The sequence below is a fragment of the Ascaphus truei genome, chromosome 2 (genome assembly GCF_040206685.1).
Source record: "Ascaphus truei isolate aAscTru1 chromosome 2, aAscTru1.hap1, whole genome shotgun sequence".
NCBI classification, from domain to species: Eukaryota; Metazoa; Chordata; class Amphibia; order Anura; family Ascaphidae; genus Ascaphus; species Ascaphus truei.
Genome location: NC_134484.1, coordinates 182,006,699 through 182,030,855, shown reverse-complemented (window position 1 = coordinate 182,030,855; position 24,157 = coordinate 182,006,699). Strand labels below are relative to the sequence as shown.

The window sequence follows — 24,157 nt, the reverse complement described above, 5'->3', positions numbered from 1 at the left end:
CACTGTATCCACGATCGGAGCCTCCCTCTGTGCGCCCGTCTGATCCTCTGACGTCACGGCTGCAGGTTAGGTTCAGCTACGGGTCGCCTCCAAGACCAAAATAGGTCTGCTGGTTTCCTCTACGCGTTTCGCCAAGCACCAGAAACTGTTCACGGCTTCGTCAGTTTCTGGTGCTTGGCGAAACGCGTAGAGGAAACCAGCAGACCTATTTTGGTCTTGGAGGCGACCCGTAGCTGAACCTAACCTGCAGCCGTGACGTCAGAGGATCAGACGGGCGCACAGAGGGAGGCTCCGATCGTGGATACAGTGCCGTGGCATTCAGCCTGATGACCCAGGGAGGCGGTGAGCTGCTCGGGACAACTCCTACTCACAAATTGTGACCAATGCTTTTATTATATTAGCACATTGTAAGTGCGCATTTTTTACCCATTCATTTTTTATAAAGTTTATATTATTGATCGCACTATGTAGTTTTCTCTCTCTTTATACATGCGGTTTATGCTGACGGAGTATCGATAAGGGGTCCGGTGCCTTTATACCATCAAGGGTGGCAACCCTATTTGCCAACTGCTTATATATACACTTTAGTCCTGTGAGTAGTACAGCTATATGAGCCAAGACACTGCCACATTTATTCACTGATTGCATTACGTCTGCACTTATATTTGTGTATCTTGTTTTGTTTTCTCAACCCATTATATGCTCCCCCTGGATGTTCTGAGATACTTCTAAACTTTGGAACCCGTGAAACAGGTCCCACCAGTGAGGTTTGAGCTGTGGGTTTTTTGGTCATCACTTATATTTATTTTATCATTTACACCATTATTATTATTTATTCACTTCATATATAGCTGTTCGCGCCTTTTTGTTCACCTATTTACACAAGTAATGAGCACAGTGTGTCACACTTTACTATCCATTTTAACATGGACCCCTATAAGGTTATGCCTGCCGGATTAAAAGCATTTAAGCAAAGTCTGGGTAAAGAAGTGGAGGCTTTTTGTCACTTTTTTACCCACTATATATTTAAAAAAGTTAAGTATTTATAAAAGCAGAAAAACATGTGAAATCGTATGTGATTTTTTAAATAAATCAATTCTGCAGTATTAGATCATACTTACTGCCTTTTTTTAAATTATTATTCAACTCTTAATACAATTTTTAATGCGTTTTAAAGCATTCTTTGATTTCTATAGCAGGCTTTAGCCCACCTCCCAAGCAGTGCAAGATATTTGCAACATTCTTCTAGTTTGTAATAATGTATTGTCAATGTTCGTATCAGTTTGAGCTGTAAACTCATGTATAATGTTACCTCAGTAATATAAGGATACATTGTAGCTGCTGAGGTACACTGACTAAAGCAGCCATTATACTAGTCACACACACAGGATTTTGACAGATTTCTAACAGGAGCGCCAAATGATTGCCAGTTTAGGTAAGAATGTGTCACATGCTTAACATATACAAATTTAAAAAAATAAGAAAAAAAAGGGAGGTGGGAGGGAGAATAACTGCTTTAAAGCCCCTCTTTTGAAAAAGTAAGGCAACAATGCTTCCAAAAACAAAGAAGCATCCTGTAAGGTTTATCATGTACATGCGATTTTTCAGCTGGACGCTTTTAATTGATGCAGCCCAGTATTTTTGCTTTTCTCCTAGTATTTGAATTTGGGCTCTTGCAAATGCCAGTGTGCCCTTGCCATCCATGCATCAGGTGATGGCAGAAGCATACTGCTCACATCATCACAACCCCCCCCCCCCCCCCCCCCCTGTCCCGTGTTATAACTGGAGAGCGTGCGAGCAGCCCCAGGGAACTCACGTACACAGAGCACGAAATACTGCTGGATCCCGCCATTATGACGTCATTTATTGTAGCAACCACCTATGGCAACATTGGAGTCCCTAGCGACCGGTCGGCAGCCACTATAAAAGTGTGAGGAGGAGGATGTGGGACTTTGGTGACATCATCGATCTCCGAGCGTTCCAAAGCACTGTGAAGTCACAATGGGCTGCGGGAACTCCAGGGTTCTGGCCGTGCAGCCTGCGGAAGAGAGGAAGAGCGGCTGGGATGCCCAAGGCAAAGCCAAGGCGAGCAAGGTCAGATCTCCGGGGGGTACGCAAGGGAATGTAGGGAGAACCATCAGTTCTGTCAGCATGCAGCAGTGTAGTGATGATGGGTGCCAGACTGCCAGTGGTTTCTGTATACATCTCTATTCCCTCCTAAATCCCATTCTGTATGCTGGAGGCGGGGTTTGTGCCTCTGTTCTGTAAGTAGATGATTTTTACATAGTTATTATTACTGCATGCCAAGGGTCCTATGCACAAACGTCACTTTTTAACTTCAGTGCTGGGAGTGTTAAACATTACTTGCTGTATAAGTCAGTGTATACACACACACACACACACACACACACACACACACACACACACACACACACACACACACACAGGTTTTCATTCAAATACAGTACTTTTTAAGCAGAAGTGGTGTAATTCTGATTGTTTGATATACTTGTATTACTTGAGATCTCTGGTTTGCACAAAGTCCCTTTTCTAGATGTGATTATATATATGTATTGTGTCTTTAAAAAGGGTATAAATAAATTAAATGGAGAGAGAATGAGTTCTAGTAACTGTACTGCTTAATAGATTATTTTCAAGCTGTGACACATTTGATTATATATATATATATATATATATATATATATATATATATATTTATTGCATAATAATAATCTTTCAGGGTCACAAATGTCTATTAATATCACATACAAAAAGATATGTCTGTACTGTTTGATGATCCAAAAAATGTAACACAACATCAAATACCATAACAGAAGGAACACATAACTACATTCACATATTTAAAATGACTCCTAATGGAAGTAGCTAGATAGGTGACTGTGTCTCAGTCAGTATAACTATCTCTAAACATCTATTCCAAAATAGATACTGTAGTGTTAGGCTAAGGCCCCGGTCACGGCGCTGTAATTATATGTGTATTCTTAGACAGATATCCAGGAGAGTGAAAACATTCACTATACACGTATTATCCTGCCGGGATCACACCATAGATTCTAACACTATGGTATCTATTTTGGAATAGATGTTTAGAGATAGTTATACTGACTGAGACACAGTCACCTATCTAGCTACTTCCATTAGGAGTCATTTTAAATGTGTGAATGTAGTTATGTGCTTTTAATCATATTTTGGAATTAATAAAATGTTATTATTATTTTTTTGGTCTTTTCGGGTACTAAGGCCTCGGTCCCGCTGCGCTCGGCGGCGCGGGCGGCCACACGCGAGGTCCCCACCAGCAGGGGAATCCTGCGGAGCCGGTCCCGGTCCCCCCTGGCTGCACAGCTTACTACACGCTGTGGCGCGTCAGCCGCTATGGGATACAAGAGAATGGTGTTCCCTAGCGTTGACGCGTCACGTGGTGTGGCTGTGAGCCAATGGGGAGGGGAGGCTTCGGGAGGAGGAGAGGCTTCGGGGAGCGGGGAGGAGTGTGGAGTGACTGCAGCGTGAGTGCCTGTCTGTGTGTGTGTCTGAGTGCGTGCCTGAGTGCGTGAGTGCCTGCCTCTGTCTGTGTGTGTGTGTATGAGAGCCTGCGTGTGTGTGTGCCTGTCTGTGTGTATGTGTGTGCCTGAGTGCGTGAGTGCCTGCCTCTGTGTGTGTGTGTGTGTGTATGTGTGTGCCTGAGTGCGTGAGTGCCTGCCTCTGTCTGTGTGTGTATGTGTTGCTTTACTTACCCGAGCCGTGGAGGGAGGGGGGGGGAGAGTAGCGGGTCCCTCCGCTCAAGCTACGCCCCCCCTCCCGCTCAAACCTCCCACTCCCGTCCACCTCCTGCTCCGGCTCCCGCTCCCTACAGACTGCATATCGCGGTCTGTGTATGTCAGCGCCCCGCCTGTCTGCAGTGCGGGCGCGCTGACTGGGAGCGGGGCCTTAGCCTAAGGGTCTAAAGACCCATACAGTAATTATCTGTTGGATTAATGTTATCAGTTTGTGAGAACCCAACATTGAGTGCTAAGTATATAGGAAATCTTTTCTGATCCCCTCTGGATCAACCCTGTTAGTATATTCTGGGAATGCAATTTTCTACCACCTTTCTTACAATTAGTGCTCTATTTTAGGTGGACACTTAGGGGTTATTTATCTAAGACTACCGACTGCAAAACTGGCACCAAGACGTTACACCAGATTTATCAATTAAAACATCCTATTTGTTTTAATGGGAATGATTTTGCTTAATAAATCTAATGCCATTTTTACACCCTCTTATCAGAAGGATTATTTTAATAATCGTGGCACAAAATAATCGCATTACTCAAAAATTGCACTGTGTGTTTTAGCTCTAGGCTGTAGTCAGAAACGTAGGCAACAATTTTTGCATCTCAGGCAACATTTGAAGTGTATCATAAGCATTGCCACTTTGCACAAGATATGTTGCACTTTAACAATGCTAACATGATATTATTACATTAGCAGGTATATAAAAGTTGTGTTGCTATTAGGTATCATATATCTGATTAGACAAGTGTCTGTTTCCCGATTTCGTCTTCCAGGATGAAAATAAGCCACCTAAAAACATTGCTTCCAGTGGCAGAGATGGATCAGCGCTGTCAAAAGGCACCATGGATAGCGGGTTAGGACTTGAAGATGAAGGTGCAGGGGAACGTTTGCCTGGAGCAGTAACAGAGACATTTTTTCACAGAGGAAGACAGCATAGATTAAAGAATGGTAAAGTTACATAATATCCCCATTCTTCCAATATGTACAGAACATTTTTGACTTTTCGTGAAGTACAGAGACACTTGCATGTTGTGTACCCCATGGGCACACAACCTGTAGTACAGATGGCACAAGTGGTGCACAAGGTTCTACAAAGTGGTACAATACAGCCTTGTTGCTTCTAAGTCTGAGGTTGTTGTGCGGGAGAAGGGAACAGAAGCCTGATATTCACACAAAGTTATTTTTCAGTTTAAAGAGACATAGATATGACATAAGTATACAGTAGGTACAGATACTCTGAAATGCTGTTGCTGATATGGCAATATCTATTTTGTTACGGTGGCACAGATATATTACGGTCGGTAAACACTGGTCTAACAAGCATGTAATAGGAGCAATTCTTGGGTACTCTGAAAATACAGAACTGCAGGAACATATCGCGTTCAGACACAGGTACTCTCAAACTTAAGTGCTTAGTAAATGTGCCCACTGGCCACCAGCTTACAGTACCTTATTCATGAAGATCCCTATTTATGTTTCCAGTGGAAGAGATTTGCTGCCACCAGATGTTTTCGGTTTGTGGCTTTGATTAATTGCAAGTGAACTATACCTGAGCTATACCTGACGCAGACATCCCTGTCAATTGCATATCACACTAGGTCCTAGTTACACAAAAGGGTGCTAAGCTTTAGCACTCCTCTCCTCCCATGCATATGAATTGGAGTAAAGACGTGTTAAACTCTTATCCATTCTTATGTGGATTTGGTCCCAAGAGCAATGCAATGGAACAAAGGGACTAAATGGGCCGTGTCAGTTAACAAACAAAACTGTATGCAACCTCCCAATGTAATTGGCTTGCTTTCAGAGAGTGAGGCCCATATTTACTAGAGTGCTATGTCTTACGACATGGGTGCACACGGGGAGGCATAACATTTTCTGGGGGTGGGGGGAGCGAAGCGCTTACAGAGGCCCCACACTCTTCCCCACGACATTTAAATTAAATGCCGGGGAAACGCGCGAGGCCTCTGTAACTCCCTCTTAACTGGTCTCCGGCGGCTTCTGGCGATGCGTCACCATGGCAACGCGACGTCACATGACGTCGTGATGTCAGATGACGCCGGAGAAAAGGTAAAGGGTGGGGCACGAGCAGGAGGAGAGAGCAGGCAGGGGGGCACAGACAAAAAAAGTTTGCACACCCCTGCCTAAAAAAAAAATTGCTTGCTCCATAAAATATCCTATGGCATAGCACCGCTTACTAAATATGGGCCACAATAAATTGACGTTACTTTGTTTCCTGTTTTTATTTTTCAATGGGAGCACTGTAATTCTTACCTTGTTATTGGCATATTGCCGCCACTCGTAATAATTGAACTAATTAAAGGTTTAGTGATTTTATATTGTTTGAGCATGCAAAAGTTTAGCTACAGATTAAAAAAAAAAATGACAATCAGAAAACGTGTTTTCTCTGAACCATAGAAAGTAGCAAAGCTGTAATTAATCCGAGATCTGCAAAACTTGCAAACAAATATCCCCTCCCTGGCTATGATTTACCTCCAACATCAGCAGAAGAGAAATATTTCCCTAATTAGACCATGCTATGTAACTTGTGAAAGGAGATGCTTACTTGCATTACCAGAGTAAAGCTGCTGTCAAAGGTGTCACTCATTTGTCCTTTGTGCTATTACCACCGCTCCACTGTGAAAACATATCTGCTGTTTACTGCTACACAACGACCCGAAAAAAAGGCCTTAAAATGTTCTCATTCGAGAATCTGTGCAGGGAAGCAGGCTGAATATTCCCACAGAAGCTCGCAGTGCCAAGGGAAGCGGTTTCGGTTTGCAGTATAGTCTGGATCTGTAGTACAGTTATACCAGATTTCATGGGCTTGTGCCACTTTCTTTGTAAACCAAATCTCTACAATATAATCACAAGTTGGGCTATACTGTAAATATGCGACATTGGGGTCTGTGTACTAAGTATCGTAAATGGAACTTGGGGGGTAAAATTGACACATGGGAATAAAAAATGATCATTGCACTTGTGTGCCAATGTACTTACCCTTTCTCTCCCCAATGTGCATCTTAAGCATCAAAAATGTTTTTAGTCAAGGATTTTGGCCCACACAGATTGGATGTGTATGATGCACTGAGGTAAATGATATGCACTCAAAAAAATATATATATATCTGTGCGCCCAGATTGGCCAACACAGGTGAGCCCTCGCGCTGTGATTGGCCCAACGCACAGCATATGTGCTGTGATTAGCCGCTGCCCCGTTCTCCATGATTTTCTATGGAGGCGGGGACTCTAGAAAAGGTGCAGCCGATCTCGGCTCCACAAACCTTTGCTGAGGCGAGCGTGTAGATGTAATCGTTGCGCCCGGAGACACCCCAAGAGGAGGTCGCGAGCCTTTCTGCAGCAGGAGATTTAAACTTGCCTGCCTGCGACTTGCAGCCAGCGCTTCCTGGACTTCCCGATTCCCCCACAGGAGTGGAAGCTGCGCCGGGTAAGGCATTCCGGTGGCGACTTGATCCCGAGGAAAGAGTTCTGGTCTCCCGTGACGGTATTATTTGGGTATAGAACATGACGCAATGCGTCCAACTTCATTTCAAAGAATGAACCATGCGTCGTATCTATGTATGAAGTCACATAACGACCTTCTTATATACGTCACAGATTATGAAGGTTTGTACTAGTTTTCAGCACTAACATTTTGATGCACCAACATTTTTTAAATATGATCTTAGTACATTGCGTCCGTTATCTTCAGTGGTCTTCTGTTGCTTTGCAGTGATTTTCATTAGTGGAATCATAAGTTTTTAACCACAATTCTGCTGTAATAAGCATTTATTGACCGATTGTCTCACCGTTGTTGGTCCAAATTAAGAATTTCATAGTCTCATACGTATAATTATGTTTGCATATGTCAATAGTTATTATTGTGTCTCCATGGAAGAGAATGTACTTGTCTACCTTTTCCCATTGTTCAAAACTTGATGATAAGAAACCAGATAGACTTGAATTGTCCAGCTCTCCTTTGGCAGGCATGTGCATGCCTAAACATGTACACGCCTAAACATGTACACGGCACTGCATGTCAAGGTTTAAAAATATGTGTTTTTGAAATGATGTCAATAAAATGAATTTACCAAAATTCTTCACACACAATTTTGCCATAATAGATGCAATAGGGTTTTAATATAGCAACCGAGTCTGAATAAAATGGTACATTTTTAAGACTTGCTTATTGCCCTTTGTGTCGAGGGGCTTGCAATCCTTTGCTCTTTTGCGTGTAATAGACCCTTCTGGCAGTGAATGGTGTAGTTTTCACTATGGGATGTTATTTTGAGCCCCTAACAGCTTCTCTAATCGCCTATATTTAAGAGGACTATTTGCCACACAAGTTCATCATTCTATCATGTCTAAAATAATGTGGATTATATTTCTTAGAGTGGTACAAGAAACAGAAGGGCACAATGGACTAATGCAAAAAACAGGTGTTTAATCAGCCATGGTTCTTATGACTGACTAAGCACCCGTTGTTTGCATTAGTCCGTGATAAGCAGCTGTTTAATGTAGCACTCTATGGTTGTTTGGGACTTGCAAGATTTCCCTTTCTGCCAGGAAAATCTATTAAGATTGTGTGCCTGCAATAGTCTACCTTTGGGATTACATTTCTTAGGCAATCACCTGGTACATGCAAATTGATTACCAAGTACTGCATCACCAAACAAACCAATACTGCCATGTATGTATTGGTATTTTGTGAATCTCTTTGCAATGTGTGTGTCTCCTACTTCTCCTGAAAAATCCGAAGCTGGTGTACATGGGGCAAAAGTGAAAACGGGGCCTATGTTTTTATAGCGAAAAAGGATCCATTGGCATATACCAAATTCCCCGTGTCTTTTTAACACAATGAAGTCAAATTTCTGAAATTTGGTACATACTACTTATTATTTTGACAGACACTAAAGGGCAGGAAAATAACTTGCTGGCATGGTGCTACTACAGTCTATTTGGTACATAACCCCATGAGGGGTTTTATGCCTGAAAGTCTGCCAACTGCAAAATGTTACTCGCTGATTTCACTGTGTAAGTGACGTGCTGTTTCTGAAAATATCACGATGAGCGGAGGGAGGGTGAGAGAATGAGAGGAGGGTGAGAGAGAATGAGAGGAGGGAGGGTGAGAGAGAATGAGCGGAGGGAGGGTGAGAGAGAATGAGCAGAGGGAGGGTGAGAGAGAATGAGCTGAGGGAGGGTGAGAGAGAATGAGCAGAGGGAGGGTGAGAGAGAATGAGCAGAGGGAGGGTGAGAGAGAATGACCGGAGGATGAGCGGAGGGAGGGTGAGGGAATGAGCAGAGGGAGGGTGAGAAGAGGGTGAGAGAGAATGAGGGGAGGGTGAGAGAGAATGAGCGGAGGGAGGGTGAGAGAGAATGAGCGGAGGATGAGCGGAGGGAGGGTGAGGGAATGAGCGGAGGGAGGGTGAGAAGAGGATGAGAAGAGGGTGAGAGAGAATGAGGGGAGGGTGAGAGAATGAGCAGAGGGAGGGTGAGAGAGAATGAGAGGAGGGAGGGTGAGAGAGTGAGCGGAGGGAGGATGAGAGTGAGTGGAGGGAGGGTGAGAGAGTGAGTGGAGGGAGGGTGAGAGAGGATGAGAAGAGGGTGAGAGAGAATGAGGGGAGGGTGAGAGAATGAGCAGAGGGAGGGTGAGAGAGAATGAGCTGAGGGAGGGTGAGAGAGAATGAGCGGATGATGAGTGGAGGGAGGGTGAGAGAGAATGAGCGGAGGGAGGGTGAGAGAGAATGAGCAGAGGGAGGGTGAGAGAGAATGAGCAGAGGGAGGGTGAGAGAGAATGAGCAGAGGGAGGGTGAGAGAAAATGAGTGGAGGGAGGGTGAGAGAATGAGCGGAGGATGAGCGGAGGGAGGGTGAGGGAATGAGCAGAGGGAGGGTGAGAGAAAATGAGTGGAGGGAGGGTGAGAGAGAATGAGCGGAGGGAGGGTGAGAGAGAATGAGCGGAGGGAGGGTGAGAGAGAATGAGCGGAGGGTGAGAGTGAGCGGAGGGTGAGAGAGAATGAGTGGAGGGAGGGTGAGAGAGAATGAGCTGAGGGAGGGTGAGAGAATGAGCGGAGGGTGAGAAAGAATGAGTGGAGGGAGGGTGAGAGAGACTGAGCTGAGGGAAGGTGAAAGAGAAAGAGTGGAGGGAGGGTGAGAGAGAATGAGAGGAGGGCGGGTGAGTGAGCGCAGGGAGGGTGAGAGAGGTTGAGCGGAGGGAGAGACAGAATGGGTGGAGGATGAGCGGAGGGAGGGTGAGAGGATGAGCGGAGGGAGGGTGAGAGCGAATGAGTGGAGGGAGGGTGAGAGAGAATGAGAGGTAGGGAGGGTGAGTGAGCGCAGGGAGGGTGAGAGAGGTTGAGCGGAGGGAGAGAGAGAATGAGTGGAGGATGAGCGGAGGGAGGGTGAGAGAGAATGAGCGGAGGGAGGGTGAGAGAGAATGAGCCAAGGGAGGGGGAGAGAGAATGAGTGGAGGGAGGGTGAGAGAGAATGAGCAGAGGGGATGAGAGAGAATGAGCAGAGGGGATGAGAGGAAGGTGAGAGAGTGAGCGGAGGGTGAGAGAGAATGAGTGGAGGGAGGGTGAGAGAGACTGAGCTGAGGGAAGGTGAAAGAGAATGAGTGGAGGGAGTGTGAGAGAGAATGAGAGGAGGGAGGGTGAGTGAGCGGAGGGAGGGTGAGAGAGAATGAGAGGAGGGAGGGTGAGAGAGTGAGCGGAGGGAGGATGAGTGAGTGGAGGGAGGGTGAGAGAGTGAGTGGAGGGAGGGTGAGAGAATGTGCAGAGGGAGGGTGAGAGAATGAGTGGAGGGAGGGTGAGCGAGAATGAACGGAGGGGGATGAGAGCGAATGAACGGAGGGCGGATAAGGGGGGGTGAGAGAGGATGAGGGGAGGGTGAGAGGATGAGGTGAGAGAAGATTAGGGGAGGAGGTAACAGGATGAGCGGAGGGGGTGAGAGAGGATGAGGGAGGGGTGGTGAGAGGATTAGGGAAAGGGAGTGACACATGATGAGGAGAGGATAAAACGTCAGTGGGGAGGTATGTTATGTATAAATTATCTGACCGTCACGTCATTTTTTATAAATGTATAAATGAATAGAAAACGTATGCACCAATTTGCACCATTTCATATTTAATTTTGTAAAAAATGCTGGGGGGGCGATCCGTCCCCAGACTCCTCCCCAGAATTTTTTACGAAATATGAAATGATGCAAATTGGTGCATACGTTTTCTATTCATTTATAAAAAATGACGTGACGGTCAGATAATTTATACATAACATACCTCCCCACTGACTTTTCTCCAGCATTTTGCCCCTTTGAGCATTGTGTCCAGTATTTCTGGAGAAGCCACCTAGCAGCCCTGATTTCATCCCTTGATGAAATGTTCTGTTTTATAGGAAATACTCAACTATTATCTTCCAGAGTGCACAAATTAAGGGATACCTGCCCTCTTGTATATTTTGGTATAGTTAATGATATTGGCATTTTTATTCCTTCACCAAATGAGCCCTTGTATATCTAAGAAAAGACTGACTTTTGCTGTGCAGCCTGTTATTTATCCACCTCTGAAGAGGTTTATTCCACCTTCTTAATGAAAAATGAACATTTCTTGTCTTTTTTTTTTGTATTATCTTTGATGAAGACCTTCCGTTGCTCAACAGTAACCATGGCAATCAGCAGGATAGAGAAAGGCAGAAGTCCTCAGATATCCTGGAGGAGCTCATGACTCAGGGGATAATTCAGAGACAAACCACGTTTGTTAAAAACGGCGAGGCATATGATGTCATGGTGAGTGTGTCAACAAATCTTCGTCTTTTTCCCATTTTGCAAAGATTTTCAGAAATTGAAGCATACGTCCTTTTTCTACTTCTAACCTTAAAGCAACAACTCGGCAAAAAGTTATTTTTTTTATTGTTTTTACATAATTGGAGGGGATTCTGCGGTGCTGAAGCAGACTCATTTCAGTGCTGGGAACCATCCGCTTCCCGAGAGAAAGACTAGTGAAAATGACGGTGGCCATCACTGAGGAATCAACACGGTCGCTGGTGTCACCCGATGACTTTGCGGCTTCCTGTTGGCTTGCGGATCCTGCCAGATTTGACGGCTGTGTTGTTTACTTAGGAGGGAACTTTGAACCCGATATCTATACTAGTAATTATCTTGGGAACCATTGGGCCCAGCACTAAAAATAGCAACAGTTCCAGTTATGTAATAAGAAAAATCAATGTTAAAAGAAAAAAATGCCCTTGTGGGCATTGCCGCTTTAAGATATTTGTACTTCGGTTCTTATTCTTTCATTCCAAAAATTAAAAGATAGCTGAAGGAAATCCACAAATGAACAGTCTTTTAAAAAAAATGTATTTGTTATTAAAAACAGGAATTTAAAGCACCAACTGTTTTTGTTCGCTGAGTATTAACTAGATACATTACCTTTGTATTGTTGCTTTCACTGTTTTCTAATATGTACAATCTAAAACGGCTTTAAACCTCCCAGGAAGATCTCAGCTGAGAATGTACAAATCACTTCATTGTAAAAGTGGTCTTTTTATCAAACATTTGAAAGCTTCATAATCCCAGGTGTAAAAGTACAGGCAATAAAATGAATATTTTATTATATTTTTCTGGTTAAGTAGACTGATAAAGTGGGTACCATTGTAGGAGATATATATATATATATATATATATATATATATATATATATATATATATATATATATATATATATATACTTTTTTTTTCTTAAACAACGTTGGTGTTTTACATCAAAATCGTCTTGTTTTCAGGATAAATTCCTTTCTTCAATAACTTCAATTATATTTGAGTTTTTCAAACGAGTTGTTGGGGGGTACAGATGTAACCGGTGGGGGGTTTAGAGGCATGATTCAATAAAAAAGTAAGGGCGCATACTGTAAGAAATAGAGGGGTTTTATAATTACAACAGGGAGAAAGGGGAAAACATAAGAACAACTAAAGGAGATTAATTTATTTCTTTAAATAGGAGTTTTTCAAGGGAATTCCAGTTTTACAAAATGCTTAAAAGAATGTTCTCAGTTCCATTTGGGTGCAGTGAATAAAATGGGGTTCCTGTAGTGCATTTCCATGCTTTCAGATGGATACATCAGAAAAACCATTAGGGAAGCCTCCAGCGAAGCTCGAAAAACTGAAAACCAAAAAGAAGAAGAAGAAAACTCTAACAAGGGAGGACATTGAAACCAAAATGAAAGCTGCAGAGGAGAGAAGAAAGGTAACATAATATTATCAACTTATTCATTAACGTTTTGCAGCGATTGCAATAACGGATGAGGATATTCAATGATAAGCGCATCGGTTTTAGATTTGAAACTTATGCAACCATCTTTACTAAGAAGTGCTCCTCCATGAGAGACCTTCCATGCTGGAAGACACTTTACAGCGCGTCACTTGAACAGGCTCCAAAGGGCCATAAGTACTAAGGCGTGCTGGAAGGTGTCTTATGGAGTAGCACTGCTGAGTAAATATGGCCCATGATCTAGTGAAAGCAGGTGCTTAGTGTTACTAAAAAAAGAGGAACATAAGACTTTCATTTATAAAAAAACAAAACAATTGTCAATCCTAAATCTGACCAAATGGTCCATCAGGTCTAGCATCCTGTCTCTAACACTGAAAGCTTCTGGGGACAGTAGAGATTTGTAGGGCATAGAAAGATAATAAATCAGAATGAATTATCTAATAATTCAGATCATCATTCAGACCATCTAATACAAATCTGCCTTTGTTACCCACTTTCTTTCTTTTTCCCCCTAATCTCTCCCTTTTCTGCATTCTTTCACATTTTTGCTATTACAATATTTTTAATATCTTTTTATTTTTGTGCCTGTGCCACTTTTGGGGGTCAGAAGACACCCTGCTGCTCTAACTACCTCCATGATGATTGATTTTCATACATGTGTAACCATACCATCTGTGGCTACTAGTCTGCTTCCCTCCTGGCAGTAAGCCCTGGTACAATCAGGCTGCCAGTAGCTGATATGGGGTTTTCCCCCTACGAGGAGCTGCACTTGAGTGACAGCGGGAGGCGGTGACATCAGGCCTGGGCATGACCAATCATGAGTCAGACCTGGTGCCCTCCTCCTGGCTGTACTTAAGGGCAGTGCTGCCCCAAATTCAGGAGTGCCTCTACCCACTTGAGAGGGGCTGGTCACACAGCCAAGAGCCTGACTATTGGGCCTTCTCTGGTCCTCTTCCCTCAGGGGGAGAGTGAGTGTGTACCATACCTCTGCCTCTGCTGAAGGGGCAGGGAAGAGTTGGGGCTGCTGCGGTTGCCCTTGGCCTGTAGTGAAGGTCCAGGGACCATTCTTCAATGGTAGCTGAGAGTGACTGTTTTGGGCAGAACCTGCCATGTACTGTGCTGCACAGAGAGAGAGAGAATAAACCATTCCTGTTTGCATATACCTCCGGCCTGGTGTGTGATCTTACTGGGGGGGAGAGGTAATCGGTTCTATCGTGGGAGATCATCTTCAGTTCCCTGGAGCCAACGGCAGATGGAGGCGCTTTACTGCTAATGACTACACTCCACCCCTGCTTATCAGTGTACAGAATAAGTCTGATTACTCATCCCTCATAGCCTGGTGCAGCCCTTCTATTGGCTGTTACTCCCTTATATCCTCAGCCAGCCCTCCTCCAAGTTGGCTGAGCATAACCTTAGTTTGTGACTCGTGCTTGCCTCAAGCAACCTGCTGTTTACCTTGCCTTGTTTACTGCCTGCTGCTTTTTGTTGTACCTGACCCTTGCTTGTTCCTGGACCTCTGCATTCTCTGACCCCTGACCTTGGCTTGTATTTGGACTCCGACCTTCTATATTCCTGGACCCCGGCTACGCACTACGACCATCCGACTTCTCCAACCCCAGACCACGGCGATTATCACGACCATCCTAACCTCTCCTACCCTGACCTGGCTACATGACTATGACTCTGCAATCCAGACGCAGTTGTTGGTCGGTGTATTCAACCATCCCCACCTCAGCCTTGCGGTCCCGTCCTGTTTGTGGTGAGCACCCGTTACATATGGTTGGTGAGTGGGCATTGCTCATTGTGCTTTGAGTACCTGGGGCCCATCTCACAGCTGACGTCAGGTCAGCTGAGCGGCTGGAACTTTGGGCGGACCTGGCTGGCGGGTCATGATTTAGGTGTCATTGACTTTACCTCTGGGTGGAGCACTCTGGCAGGGTTAGCACCCCTCACCCCCTTTGCTTTTTATTAATAAAAGCTGTGGCCATTGTACCTGAAGACCATTGTGTGTGTGCTTTATTTGAGGGATGTTTCGGGGAGGGATTGGGGGAGCAGCATTGTAGGCTCTGAGGTCATGGATTACATGGTATAATAACCGAATCACCTCTGTTTCTGGCAGTGAGTTTTCTTAAGCACTGTAATTGTATTGCCAATATATATTTTTATTTAAATGTAGTTAATTTCACTTAGTGCCTATTTTCCTTAAGTTATCACCCTATGGCACTGCAGGAGTTACAAGCTCAAAGAGGATAACATTTGATATACACAACTCATTCTACCACTGTCATTAATAGTACCTCTGTTTTTTTCTTTTGCAGACAAAAGAAGAGGAGCTAAAGAAAAGACTGAGGAGTGACAGGCCATTTCCAGTGACTGCCTTACAAAGCATTGCTGAGTCTAGGGGGGAAGGCTCTTTAAATCCTGATGAAGGACAAGAAGATGCATCCACTGTTCCACTTGAAACCTTAGGTCTTGATACATTGGAAAATGTAATGACTGGACCAAGACAGAGGTCTGATGAGGAGGTTGATGAAATAGATGCTGTTGAGTCTGACTTTAATTATAACAACCCAAGTGATCAGTACAACTCTGGAAATTACATCTTCTGAGGCACACAGGTTACCCTAATACAGACATCCTCTGAAGCTCAAAGCAGAAGTGCAACCAGGCCAGGAAAGCGGTTGCAGTCTTAATAACTTTTTTTGTGTAAAATGTTTAATTTTGCGCCTTGGACGTGGATCAGTTTTAGATGAGACTGGTTAATTCCCCTGCTTCCAATTGCCTGATTGCTAGATAGTTAATTGACCAATTTCAAACAGAAATTGTTTAGTAAATACTGTAAGAAAGACGAAGCAAAATATAAATAGTGGCATATCGGTGGTAGTGGAGCATAGGGGAGCAAACAGTGCATGGCAGGACGTAAGCCCAACGGAGGAACCTGCTAATATACTCAGAGACCGGTGAAACATACAGATGTAGCAAACAAAAAATCACCTACGGATAATGCAGAATATTGTGTTATAACATATTACATAACAGAGTTTCTATAGGACTAAATAAAAGTGATGACGCAGACTATCACAGAATATCCTATCATAATGAGCCAGCAGGAGCAATAATCCTTGCTACATCTGTGCTGTACAGATTTAATAATGAGCTACGTGGCAGAATATTCTGGTATAGCAACATTATAACTACCTTTTGAATGGCTAAGAGACTTACTGTAAGTATTGCTCTTGAACCCATAGGAATGTTGATCTGATTCCAGATTTTATTTCAGACGTCGATCAAATGATGCAAAATTTGCCGCACAATGCAGGATCAAGTTCAAATAATTAAACTATATTTATACCTAATACTAACTTTAGTGTGTTGACTTTTACATTTTAGTTTCACTTTCAATATCAAAATAAGGATCCATCTGTACAGCATTGCATGCTTATTATCTAATAGAAAACAAATCAGTACGTCGTCAGTGGGATTTGCTAATTGCTATCTGTGAAATCATCATGGGGATGGGATGAAACACGCATTCAACAGCTCATGGTCTCTATTGAAATAAAAATTGATTGAATTTTTGCATTAGAGAGCCATGTACACTGGTAAGTTTATAACATGTTTGTATTTGTAAATTAAGTGGTGCTGCCCCTGTAAGGATGGGCTTCTTACTTAGCTAAATATTGAAAGGAATTGAAAGGAACTTTTGGCCTATGTCATCTAATGATTATATTTATGTTCTCTGAAATCCAAGACTGATTTTATACCTTTTTTCCATTCTTCCTGTGACAGTCAGGAAAAGCAATACACACATGAGCCGAAGGAGGTCACACATAGATGACCAGAGGCAAGGTCCCAACCCCTCTAAGATATACACAAGGGGGTGGAGACCGCCTCCCGGGACGAGCATAGATGTAACAGGGACAGACCCTCGGATAGATCCGCGGAACGGGACCTGAAGATAGTTATGGGAATGACGGAAATATCCAGAAGTGAGGAAGGGTAAAGCAACAGGAAGGGTCCAGCAAAAAGGATAGGTCCATTTGTGCAATAGGATCCAGGTAAGGACAAAGTGTCCAGGACAAAGCGAGTGTCCAATTATGGAAAGTATAAGGCAAAGCAAGAGCATCCAACAGGACAAGCAGGATAACCTAGTTGCTCAGGTCAGGAGGAGAAGTACGGCTAGGTCCCCAGTAAATGATGCAGCGCACGGTATGGCGTGTGCTGCACAAACAAGAACCGCCCCTCAATGGGGCTGGGCCCACTATGTACCTTGGCGCGCATTTGGCAGCCGCTCTCTACGACGAGTTTTTGCAAAGACAACAAAATTGTATTTACAACATGTGACGGTAGGGGGGTAACCAGGCTCTCAAAGGTTTAAGCCTGTTTGGTAACCCCTTATCCATAATAAGGGTTCAAGAAGAGTCAGCTCCTGAGCCCAGTACTGTGTAATGCAGTGATTTCCAACCTTTTTTGTTTGGAGGAACCCTTGAAGTATTTTGATAAATCTCGGGGAACCCCTATCTGGCTGACACACATATTAGGTTCGACGGGTCAGTCACAAAATGTCACTGTCACGGTAGCTTATGACAAGATATAATGAACACCAAATATCTGGGTTGAACTGAACGAGGCTTAGATATAATAAAATATAATTTATTCCTTAAAAAGGTGAACACAGCAATATAGTACAATTAACAGACAAGAAGGTAACACTTACTTAGGGTTGGGGGATGGAGAAGTATCAGCTAGCAATTCTCCAGCAATCCGGTGACATTCCAGGTGGAATCAGAAGCACAACTCAAAACAGTAGGGTTGACACAGTTTATATACCTGTGTAATCCTATTCTTAACATTGAATACAGACTATTGGTGAACAATTATCTGTATCCAATCCCTAACGTGGAGACACAGATTAACCCATGCCCCCCAGCTAATTAGCCCATGTGTACTGGGACTCTATGGGTAGCACCATAATTAAATCAGGGGCGACGACCAATCTACCAAATGAAGTATCTGCATTGTTTGAAGGTGTAGACATAAAACTTACAAACCACTCCAGTTTGATGATTCTCCGCCCTCAGGTAATAATTAGAGTGGCAGAGTCTTGTTGATTAGTACTTGATCTGTTGATTAGTACTTAGGCTCAATCATCCGGCTGCCCTTCCTGACCTATTTAGCATAGCAGATGGAGTCTACATTTTTCAGAGCAGATCCAAAACACCATACATATACGCTTTAATATCTACACATATTAATAAGTTCCATTCTGGTGGGCTCAGTGGATCGAATTTTGCCAGTTTTTAATGCCTACAGTGACTCCACATATTGGCCAAATATCAACTCTCTGCGACCTCCAGAACTGGAGATACAGAAATGCACTTTAAAACATCTTTAAAATATAGGATTATAATGAAACATGGGAACAGGGGAACATACATTTTCATGACATGACAAGGTGTAAACCACATTCCTGGACCGCAGTCCAGTTAACCCCTTGCCTCCCTGGTGAGGTCAGGGGGTGATCATATGGGGTGCAACCCCTTTAATACCAGGCCAAACTCCTCTCCCTCTACACCTCCCCTTCTTAATGGGTGACCTGTGGCCCACTGGCCCTAACGGGGAGTGGGGCACTGCTGGCACCCTTAACGAACTCAGTCTCAGAGGGATAGTCCTGATGTGAAAGTCCATCAGCATTGCTGTTTTCACTACCCTTTTTGTGCTGAATAGTAAACTTCAATTCTTGTAAGGCCAAGCTCCACCTTAGCAACTTGGCATTCTCCCCTGATGCCCTCTGCAGCCAACTCAGGGGGCTGTGGTCTGTGAGGACCGTGAAAGCCCTTCCATACACATAGGGCTGGAGTTTTTTGAGTGCCCACACAATGGCCAAGCACTCTTTCTCAATGGTGGCATAGGCCACTTCTCTGGGGAGTAGTTTTCGGCTGAGGTACACCACAGGGTGCTCTCTACCGTCGTCCCCCACTTGGCTCAACACAGCCCCAATGCCATAGTCCGAGGCATCAGTCTGTATGAGGAAATGTTTGGTATAGTCTGGGGCAGCCAGTATGGGGGCCCCAGCAAGCGCAGTTTTCAGTGCCTGGAAAGCAGTTTAACAGGCAGGAGTCCAGGTGATAAGCACAGGCAGTTGCTTCTTAGTCAAATCAGTCAGGGGTTTGGCCACGGCGCTGTACTGTGGGACAAACTTCCTATAGTACCCTGCGGTGCCCAAAAATGCCATGACCTGTTTCTTGGTTTTTGGAACAGGCCACTGAACTATGGCTTCTACCTTGGCTAGCTCTGGTTTGAGGTGCCCTCCACCCACCCTGTGCCCTAAGTACAGGACCTCTGCCATCCCTACCATACACTTAGTGGGTTTCAAGGTAAGCCCAGCCTCCCTGATCCTATCCAGCACCGCAGCTACATGTCCTAAATGGGAGTCCCAGGAATTACTAAAGACAGCAATGTCATCTAAGTAAGCCATGGCATAGCTCTGCATCCCTTCCAGTAACCTATTGACCAGGCGTTGGAAGGTAGCCGGGGCATTCTTCATCCCAAATGGCATCACCAAAAACTTATAGAGGCCACTTGGAGTGATGAATGCTGACTTCTCCCTAGCCTCCAGGGTCAGTGGGATTTGCCAATAGCCTTTGCTCAAATCCATAGTGGTTAGATACCTTGCCCCCGCGAGTTCATCCAGTAACTCATCCATGCGGGGCATGGGATAGGCATCTGACACCGTCCCAGTGTTGAGCAAGCGGTAGTCCACACAAAACCGGGTGGTCTTGTCCTTCTTAGGGACTAGAACTACCGGGCTTGCCCAAGGACTCTGGGACGGAGTAATTACCCCTAGGGTCAGCATCTCCTCTATCTCCCTTTCCATACTGGTCTTGACCTCTGCTGACACTCTATAAGCGTGCTTATGCAGAGGCTGCAGATCCCCTGTGTGCACTGGGTGTTTTGTGAGATATGTGGTCCCTGGCATGTCAGTGAAGAGGGCCCTATACTTAGCTAGCATGTCCCTGGCTTCTACCTGCTGCGTAGCACTCAACTGTGCCCCTATCTCTACCTGCCCCACAGTGTTTCCCTGCCTAGCCTCCCCTAGGAGATCAGGCAGAGCATTGCTCGCCGGATCCTCCAGCAGTGGGCTACAAATGGCCATTACTGCTCACATACTCGGTGCTCTGTATTCTTTCAGCATATTGACGTGATATGTCTTATGCATCTCAGGCTCTACCTGTACAACGTAGTTGTACTCATTCACCTTTCGGATGACCGAGTATGGTCCCGACCAGGCAGCCATAAACTTGTTCTCCCGAGTGGGTTTGAGAACAAGCACCTGCTGTCCTGGGATGAATTTCCTGCTACGGGCATTCCGGTCATACCATTGCTTTTGCTTGGTCTGAGCGGCTCTGAGGTGGTCCTGGGCCACCCCCATGAGCATCTCTAACCGGTCTCGGAGATCTACTACATACTGGATCACCGAAGCATCAGTAGCAGTAGCCTCCCCTTCCCATCCCTCAGGGAATAGGTCCAGAGGTCCACGTACCCTGCGGCCATATAGTAGCTCGAAGGGGGAGAAGCCTGTAGATTCCTGCGGTACCTCTCGGTAGGCAAACAGCAAGCGCTGTAAATGAATCTCCCAGTCTTTCCCCTCCGCCTCTATAAAGGTCCGAAGCATCTACTTCAGGGTACCGTTAAACCTCTCACATAATCCGTTTGTCTGGGGATGGTAAGGGGTAGTGCGCCGGTGCTGTACAGCGCATGCATCCCAGAGACAATGTAACAGTTCACTCATGAACTGCGACCCCTGATCGGTTAGGACCTCACTAGGGAAACCTACCCTAGAAAAAATGTTCAGCAAAGCTGCTGCCACTGTCTTGGCATCTATGGTGCCAAGCGCTACCGCCTCAGGGTACCGGGTGGCAAAATCCACCACCGTGAGGATGTAGCGCTTCCCTGACCTGCTAGGAATCATAAGGGGTCCTACAAGATCCATTGCTACTTTCTGGAAGGGTTCCCTTATTATCGGTAGGGGTTTCAGGGGTGCCTTCACATGGTCGCCCGCCTTACCCACTCGCTGGCAGGCATCACAAGAGCAGCAGAAATTGCCCACATCTCGAGATGCCCCCGGCCAGTAATAACGCTGTAATAACCGGGCTCGCGTTTTGTTGACTCCCTGATGTCCCGCTAACAGGATAGAGTAAGCTACCCATAACAGTTGCTGTCGGTACCCCTGGGGCACTACTAGCTGTCGCTTACCGGTCAATCCCTCCTCTATCCCTGGGTTCCCTTCTTCTCTATACAGGAGTCCCTTATACCATAGGCAGTGCTCAGTGTTTTCGCCTGCCTGAGATTCGGACTCCCGAAGTCTCACGTCGGCCAGGGTAGGGTCTGTCTTCACTGCCTCCCTAAACTGGGGTCTTAATTCTGGCCACCCCCCAGTCATGTCATTGTCCGGAGAATGGGGAAGGGTGAGGGGGAACAGTAAGTCAGTCTGTGGTTGCAACTGATCCTGGCTTACCTCCCCGGGCTCCTCTGCGCCCTCTGCTAACGTTGGTCCCAAGGGCTGGGGGACTGGCGCCGCCGCCGTTGCTGCTGTCTGGCTCCGGGTAACCGCCACCACTGCAGTGGGCTTGGGCACTCGGTCATAGGTGCAGGTCATCGGTCCCAGATCGTTGCCAAGAAGAACATCGGCATCCAAACCGGGTAAAACCCCCACCTCCCGCACACCCTGGCCCTCCCCCCAATCCAAAAAGATTCTGGCCACTTGCAGGAAACGTGGCTCTTCATCGGCCACAGTGATCTGTATCCCAGGGCCTGGGAGTAATTCCTCTGGCCGGACCATATCAGGTCAGACCAGGGTCACTGCAGCTCCTGAATCCAGCAAGCCGACTGCTTGCCGGTCACCGACTGTGACCGGGGTGAGATGTCTGCTCCGGCCGCCCGTCTGCGGCAGGTCCGCGCTGAGATGTCCTCCGCTCCTGGCTGTAGGCACCGATGAAACCGAGACAGGCGTTGCATGGGACGTCTTGCTGGGAGTTGGTTCCATGACCGATCCGGAGTGTGTGGTGGAAGCCACCCGCACGCGGGCTACCGGCTTCGCAGCTGGGGTGCGTTTCCTCTGATGGGGTCCGCCGGAACGCAGAGGTTCCGGGCAATCTGGTCTGATGTGACCAGGGCGGTTGCAGTTGTAGCACCGGCGCTCGTGCTTGAGCTCCCCCGCCTTCGGTGGACTGCTGCCCGCAGGCGGCCTCTGAGTCCATTGGGGGGGTATTGGCAGACTTTCTGGCCGGTGCCGCCGCTACCGCCGCCTTGGCTACTGTTTTGGCGGTCATCAGGGCTCGGCTGGCCACATAGTCGTCTGCAAGCCTCGCCGCCTCCTGGTAAGTCTTGGGCTTCGTGTTGTACACCCAAGCACTCACCGCCGGCGGGCACTGCTGCATGAGCTGCTCCTGAAAGATGAGGTCCAGCAGGCGTTGGTAAGTCCGTGCCTCATAGCCCTCCACCCAGCGTATCCCGTACAAAGCCATGCGGGTCACGTAGGTAACATAAGACTCCTGGGGCTGCCTCTCTTCCTGACGGAATTTACCCCGGTAGGCTTCAGGGGTAAAACCGTACTGAAACAATAACAGTTCTTTCAGGTGGTCATAGTTATCAGCATACTCATCTGGAAGCGCCATCATCGTCTGCTTAGCCAAGCCGGACAGTAAGGGGTCCAAACGTGCAACCCTATGCTGGGGAAGCACTTTGTACCGCCGACACTGTGTCTCAAAGTTCTTTAAAAAACTGTCGATCTGATCAGTACCTTCCACGAACTTGATGAGACTGTGCTGATCCAGTTTAAGTTCATCGTTGTTGGGTTGGACAGAGGGGCAATAAGCGGGTCTGTTCACTGCCATAGTGATAAACTGCAGCCGCTCCTCCGGTGTCCCTCTGTCTCCCCACGCAGTAATCAGTGCCAACATTTCAGGGGTGAACGGACTGGTAGCCGCAGCAACCAGTACCCCTCCTGTTGCACTGCTCCCGGGAGGTGCACTCGTTCCCTCCCCGAGATTCCGCCGCCCCGGCACTGGGTTCCTTCCCTGATCTCCGGGTGGCTGTATAAGGGCAAGCTGAGCCATATCCTGAGGCTCTGCAAGCCGGGCTTCATAGTCACCGATTGCGTCAACCATGTCTGCGACCTCCTGGTTCTCATAGGGCAGTCCATATTCACGGCACTGGTCCTTCAGCTGAGCTCCGGTCCTCATGTTGGATGAGCCTTCAGCCTCGCTCATGGTTCACGGTCGCAGCAGTGAGGTGGTGTTACAACTTGTGTTAACTGTTGCACTACTGTGTGTTCAATATCTTTAGTCCCAGGAACTCGCAATTACTCTCGAGTTCCCACTATATTACAGGGTCCCACAGAACACTGTAATATAGGTTCAGTTCAATCCAGCCGCTGCCACCAGTTAATTATAGAGCTTGTCACGGTAGCTTATGACAAGATATAATGAACACCAAATATCTGGGTTGAACTGAACGAGTGGATAGGAGGGGGGTCATACCAGCTCAACCTTAATATTCATAATGGTTTAAAAATGGCGGTGCATAGGGAGTATAGAACATATATTATCAAAATGATCCAGAAGTGATCAAAAAAAGACACCGCAATGTTGTACACTGCCTAATTATACAAAACACAATAATCTGTGTCAACCACTATACATCAAATGCCTACATCAGGGAGGAAAATAAGGGGAATCAAATGTGCCGAAAAATAATAAAATTTTATTTAAACTCTTCTATTATAAAAAATGTATCTAAAAAAGTGGGGCAGTTGTCTGCATATGAATGGTATATAGTGTTACCAGACCCAAGTGCAGTAATTAGTGTTTATAATGAGTGTCACCTATTTATTAAACCTTATGTAGAGACATACAAGCAATGGGGGAGCGTGGGATTAAAAAAACATTTGACAATAAAAAACAATAAAATACAATAAAATTAATGTGGTTACAACAATATTGCTGGGGGTTGGTGAAAATATTAAATACACTTACACGGCCATGTGCAAGCGGACACGGTAATGTGGTTTCTTTAAGCAATTCCAGTCACTCCCAACAACAGGTAATG

General features: G+C 45.8%; 1 protein-coding gene across 1 annotated transcript; it reads left to right on the top strand.

Annotated features, from left to right (window-relative positions):
* The first annotated feature begins 1,883 nt into the window (after nucleotides 1–1,883).
* Nucleotides 1,884–17,546, top strand: STMND1 (stathmin domain containing 1). The gene is made up of 5 exons (XM_075585647.1): nucleotides 1,884–2,094; nucleotides 4,566–4,740; nucleotides 11,423–11,568; nucleotides 12,890–13,024; nucleotides 15,367–17,546. The coding sequence occupies exons 1-5, from the start codon at nucleotides 2,002–2,004 to the stop codon at nucleotides 15,655–15,657; spliced, it is 840 nt and encodes a 279-aa protein (XP_075441762.1). The 5' UTR covers nucleotides 1,884–2,001; the 3' UTR covers nucleotides 15,658–17,546.
* Nucleotides 17,547–24,157: the final 6,611 nt, after the last annotated feature.